General features: G+C 42.5%; 1 protein-coding gene across 1 annotated transcript in view; it reads left to right on the top strand.

The window, feature by feature from the left end:
- Positions 1-221: 221 nt before the first annotated feature.
- Positions 222-6,528, top strand: part of Gpb5 (Glycoprotein hormone beta 5) — an 18,848-nt gene continuing 12,541 nt past the window's right edge. The window contains exons 1-2 of the mRNA XM_080285365.1: positions 222-349; positions 870-953. Of these exons, the coding sequence (XP_080141491.1) occupies positions 251-349; positions 870-953 (183 nt within the window). The 5' untranslated portion in view covers positions 222-250. The remainder of the gene's footprint in view (positions 350-869; positions 954-6,528) is intronic.

The raw sequence follows: 6,528 nt of genomic DNA, 5'->3' as shown, positions 1-6,528 counted from the left end.
CATAGGCGAAGGAAGAGCTGATTAAATTTTGGTGGATTAAAATTTGGAGCGTTGGCGGAGGTATGCGCTCTCATAGTGCTGTTTACTTGTATTAAACTTAAGTACCTGTGTAATCTCTCTCTCTCTCTCTCTCTCTCTCTCTCTCTCTCTCATCAGCTAGCCCCGTAACGTGTGTATGATCTTCGTATCCCTCAGGTGTGCAATGGCGGGCGGCAATGGCAGAGGGCGGCGGGTGGCGGCGGCGGCGGCGATGACGGCGGCATTGGCACTGCTCCTGGTCCTGCCGCCTGCCGCTGCCATCGACCCTTACTCCACCCTTGAGTGCCATCGCAGAGAGTACTCATACAAGGTGAGACCACTTCTGTTATTATTATTATTATTATTATTATTATTATTATTATTACTTCTACTTCTACTACTACTACTACTTCTACTACTACTACTACTACTACTACTATCCTAGCGTAGTTATTATTACTATTTTGTTGGTTTCAGCCTTCCCTTCTTTTGGGAACTATTCATCTGTTTTTATAAATGTATATATGCAGGATATATATGAATGAAAAGACATATAAATAGCTGTATACCTATATCTCAATATCTATATTTGTCTGTATATCTACTTATCCTTCCCTATCTATTTCTCTGCCTAATAGTATTTGTAAACACACACACACACACACACACACACACACACACACACACACACACACACACACACGAGAGAAATTTGATAGTAATCATACAAATGTATAACTAGACAAACAGGTAGAGAGAGAGGTAAACAAAAATATCCTCAACAAATGCGACCCATCCTAACCTAGCCGAACCTCCCTCAGATTACTTAGCCTCTGTTCTCTGTCCTTCAGGTGCACAAGACTGACGAGGAAGGGCGAGTATGCTGGGACACGATCAAGGTTATGAGCTGCTGGGGACGCTGCGACTCCAACGAGGTAGGTGCTGGCAGGGACTGGGGGCTGGGAAGGAGGGTGACACATGCTAAGACCTACTGCTGGTTACTGTGAAAGACCGGGAGATTTGTTTGATATTATGTGGAAGATGCTGTTAGAAGATTAGGAAGTTGGGTTTGATGAGAGATGCTAAAATATAATGTTTGTTACTGTGAGAGACTGAGAGATTTAGAGGGGTATTATAAGGAAGATAATATAGGGAGTTAACAGGAGAGGCTGGGAGGAGGGGACTGGGAAATGCTATAAGGAAGGGATAACAGTGTGCTGGAGGAGGCTGAGGGAGGCTAGGGGAAGAGGGGTGGTTGGGAGATGCAAGGAGATATTGAAAGATGGTTGATGTTGAGTGCAAAGGGGTGAGAAAGGCTGTGGTAGACTGAAGGGGTGGAGGCTGAGAGATGCTGGAAAACAGGGAGAGATAAAGAGACGCTTTTTGTTGTTTCTGGGAGAGACTTAGCTACTTGGGGATAACGTGGAGATAAGAGACGTGTAGGGAGAGGCAGTTTGTTTCAAGGAGAGGCTGAGAGAAGCTGGGAAGGTGAGAAGGGGCTTGGAGATGTTGTAGAATAGGAGAAGGAGAGCAAGAGACCTGATTTGTGGCTGGGAGAGGGTGAGGATATACTTCGAGGTGCTGAAGGAGGGTGGATGTGGCTGAGAGATAGTAGGAGAGAGGGAGAGAGGGTACGAGCGGCTGTTTATTGCAATGAGAGGATGGGAGACAGTGGCTAAGATGCTGGGTGCTACTAAAAGGGAGGGAGAGATGCTTAGAGATGCTGTTTCGATAGGGGTTACCGGAGACATTTGCAGGAGCTGGGAAATACTTAGAGTTCATGAGAGATGCTGGGAGAGATAAAAAGAGGTGTTGAGTGTTACTGAAAAACAAAGCTGCTGGGAGAGACCGAGACATACTGGGAAATACTAAGAGATGCTAGGAGATTATGAGAGATATAGGAAAACACATGAAGGACTGAAAAAGACTAAGATATTGAAAGACTAAGTAATCCCGGGAGAGGTTGATTGATACTGAGGGGTAATGGAAAATGCAGGGAGATAATTAGAAATGCTGAGAAAGAGTGAAAGATATTTTAGAGATAATGAGATGATGGGAGAATTGAAGAAATACTTGAAGGGACAGAGAAGTGCGACAGAAGATGCGATGCTGAGAGATGGTAGGAGATAATGTGAAATGCTGGGAGACGCTGAGAAGTACTGGAGAAGACTGAGAGATACTGAGGGACAGTGAGAGATGCTGGAGGTTACTGGGAAAGAATGAGAGACACTGGGAGACACTAGGAAGATAACTGAGAGATGCTTTGGATACCTAGGAAGTACTGGAAGACTAGGAGATACTTAGAAATACTAAGAGATAACTAAGAAGTACTGGGAGACTTGGAGATAATGAGAGATACTACGAAATAACTAAGAAGTACTGGGAGGGACTGTAGATAGACAGTCTAGGATGTACGTTGAGATAATGAGAGATACTAGGAGGCACTGAGAGATAGCTGGAGATGTTAGGAGATACTAAGGGTTACTGAGAGAAGCTGTGAGATAAGAGATACTGGGCTGAGGAATGAAATACTGACAGATGGTGAGATAATAGGAAGTACTTTGAGAGACTGAGAGAAGCTGAAAGATGACAAGAACTGGGATGGGCTTTGAAATACTGAAAGTGGGATAATAAAAGATAATGAGATAATTAGAGATAGTGAGAGATAATAGGAATTAGTGTGAGGGACTGGGACCTTATGGAAATTGGGAGTGCGTTTTCGTTGGGTAATTTTCCGCCTTGCTGGAGGAATGGAGAGGAGGAAGAAGAGGAAGAGGGAGAGAAAAAGAAGAGGAGGGGAAGGAAGAGGAGAAGGAGGGAAGAAGAAGAAGAGAAGGAGAAAAAGAAGAGGGGAGGAAGGAGGAGGAGGGAAGAAAAAGAAGAAGAGGGAGAGAAAGGGAAGAGGAAGGGAAGGAGAAGGAGGAGGGAAGAAGAAAAACTAGAAGACGAAGAGGAGATGAAGATAAGTTGGAGGAGGAGGAGGAGGAGGGGAAGAATAATAATGATAATAAAAGGAAGAGGAGGGGAAGAAGAATTAGAGGAGGAGGAAGAGGAGGAAAAGGAGAGAAGGAGGAGAAGAAACAAGCGAAAAGGGAGGAAAAGGAGAAAAATAAGAATAGCAACAAAATGGTCTCTAGTATTCCCTTCTCGTCAGACGATTTTATTCAGTTGAGGGGCATCGAAGGACTAGGGGTCAGTGGCCGCTTTCCCCTCAGTCTAACACCTTTTCCGTAGCGATTTATTTTGCCCAGTGCATCTTATCATTTTTCCGTGTGTTATTTATCTCCCATTGGTACTGCCAGATTGCACAGATAACACTGAAGAGAGTATCACCCTCTCACGGTCGGCATAAGTTTAGCATATTATTCTAACCAACATCAAGCTATTTTATTCATCAAAGGGTAAGGCATAGATCCTGAATGACGTTATAACTTTAATCTAGAATATGGATCTTAAATTAATGAGAATAGTTAGAGTGTTAGATGCCTTTTGACCAATCCTTTCTGTCTCTATGAACGCACTTTGGTAATAGATACGATGTGACTTTATGCAGCTGAGGGAAATCTTCAACACACAAGGGGTTACAGATTGTCTCGTTAGGCCGTTTACTGTGCTCTCTCTCTCTCTCTCTCACACACACACACACACACACACACACACACACACACACACACACACACACACACACACACACACACACACACACACACACACACACACACACACACACACACACACACACACACACACACACACACACACACACACACACACACACACCATTCAACCCTGCCCTCCATCGTGCAGTATTTTCACGGTACTGTCCTTCTGTCAATCCCTCGTCCTTTTGTCCATCGCTCGTGTGCGTGGGACTCTAATTCACTCAGGACGATGACAGGTTAGATAAGGGTAGGATGGGAGAGCATTTATACCAATTCATTGCGAGTTCTTTTGTCTTGCTTTATTCTTGCTATCACCAAACGAGTTTATTAACATATTTATTTTTAATCTGGGAGAGAGGGTGAGAAATGTGAACGTCGGGTTGCTAGAGGCAGACAAAAAAAAAAAAAAAGAAAAAAAGAGAGACCTGCCGCAAGGTAATAGAGTGTGACCTCAGGGATACGGGACTGAATAGGAAGGCTGCCAGAGATGGAGCAGTGTGGAGAGCAGCCATTAGATGACCAAGGCCGATGTATGCAAGCATGCTGACGCTTTTATAAGCGAAAGAACGAACGAACGAACCCCCTAGCAGTATAAGATTAATGAAGGCTGTATCTAACCTCTCCAGTTTGAAATCTCTCACTAATGAATTATTTTTATTTTTGGGACGAAACTTTTGTAGTGAAGAGGTCAGAAACACTCTTCATTAATTTCTTAGCTACTGTGGCGACTTTTTTTTTTTTCTTGTATATTTTTCTTCCTGCCACCATGAAAATTTATTTACGTTTGGATGGTGCTTGCAGTGAAGGAGTTAACAATGGCTAGTGTTAAGAGCTTCCCTATCATGTTCTCCTTCCCAGTTTATCGCATCAAACCATAACTTAAATGTTTTCTAATATGTTATCCAGGCAGACTTTATTAAGATAACAAGTGATATGCAAAACGAATATTGAGACGTAATAAGAAACACAAATCGCTGGGTGAGGGGTGCCAGGGAGCCTCCTAAGCTCGCGAGAATACGGCCTAATAACTTCCTCGGCTTATAACTTCACTAATCTCTGTCTTCATTCAACATGGAAACTCACACTGCAAAAAGGTGAGACTTTCTGGCTTCCCTCATTGGGTTCTTTAAGTAACCTCTACAACGCGCAGGGAATACGTGGGTAGTGTTCTTTTTCCTTGTCGCCTTTGATCATAAATTTGTAAAAGAATCGGGGATATACAATCGTTTCAGTCCGGATTTTATGTGATTGTGGCTGAGTTCACCGCCTGAGAATGTTGCGTAATAGTGACCGAGTTCCCCGCCTGAGAAAGTTACTTAAGTGTAGTTGAGTTCCCCGCCTGAGTGCGTTGTGCGAGGTCAGCTGTCGGGGTTTTGACGTCACTACACTTCCATGGTTGTAACTCACAGGAGCGATGGTAACCAACATTTTCCGCTGGAGTGGCTAACAAGGAGCATGTAGTGAGAATAAACGACAATTTAAGTGTATATGAGGAAGAATAGCGTGTGGGAGGAGGGGCCGTTAGTGCATGGCGTATCGGTGGTAAAAATATTGGACTAGTTTTAAAGCAGAGAGCACACATTCAGGTGTTGGAGCATCTGTCCTCACACACCCAGTCCTGCTTCCATTCCACCCACATGGGTTATTGACGCTCTCAGCAAACGATTAGAAGGTTTGGATCTCAGGCTTCATTAACCCACGATCCACTTCCCATGGGTGTTTGTTTTATGGTACCCATTATAGCTTTATGATATGTTTTAACCATATCCACACCACGTCTTAAAAAAAAAAATGCTTAACTGGAACCCAGTTGAATCCTTTTTCTATCTGTCTGGCTGCCTATATCTATATGAATATTTCTGTCTACCTATCTGTCTATCAGTCTATCTGTCTCTCCGTCTGTCTGTCTATCTGTCTATCTATCTGTTTATCTGTCTATCTATCTGTTTATCTATCTATCTATCTGTTTATCTATCTATCTATCTACCTATCTATCAATCTATCTGTTTGTCTGTCTGTCTACATAGCTATTTATCATTTTTGCACATAAAATTGGCTTTCTGTTAGAGAAACCATGCAGTAAAATCGTTGTGCAGTTATATAATTTTTAAAATATATAAACTTTATCCACCAGAAGAAACTCGGTACAGGAACAAGCATTAATAGTTATCAGTGCGGTAAAATGAATGACCATAGTGGAAATTAAAAAAAAATAGCATTATATACTTCTAATTTATTAAGGCTGCAGTTACCGAAAATAATGTGATGCAGATCTTAACTGATAGCTTACTGTGATACCGTAAATGTAAAGGAAGTGCGTATGTACTGCACAGGTAGTTATAAATAAAAATAAATACATAGCCAGTATAAAACAATAATTAGCGCAGTTTTTGAATGCTGTGAAACGGAAATCAGTATAAACTTACAGTGTTAGGGAAATGATGCTAGGTGCACGGGAAACACTTTTGAGGCTTATATACGTATGTTGTGGAAAGGCTGAAGTCTCACTAAATTCATGCCCTCCTTCACCCAGGGTCACAAGCCTCACTTTTCCCGTAAAATTCTGTGTTCAGCATCATCACCAAGACACACTCCGCCATCCGTGCTCACTGTAGCCTGTTTTACCTTAGCGCTAATCAGAGTTATCTTCCACTGACAAAACGCACTCTTCGTAACAATGAAAAATTTTGAGCCTGTTCAAAACATTCTTTAATATCATTATTTTTAGAAGTCATCTTTGAATCCGCTTAAGTCCCCTTTGCGAACAGCATTGAGTCGCAGCCGAAAATTTAACGACCCATGATTTAGGTGAATCCTAGTAGTCAGAGGGTCAACCTTTAACCCCTTG

This window comes from Coenobita brevimanus, chromosome 13, assembly GCF_032717465.1.
Source record: "Coenobita brevimanus isolate Jiangsu-jjx chromosome 13, ASM3271746v2, whole genome shotgun sequence".
Lineage (NCBI taxonomy): Eukaryota > Metazoa > Arthropoda > Malacostraca > Decapoda > Coenobitidae > Coenobita > Coenobita brevimanus.
The sequence above is the reverse complement of the archived record's forward strand: the minus strand, read 5'-3'. Positions and strand labels throughout refer to the sequence as shown.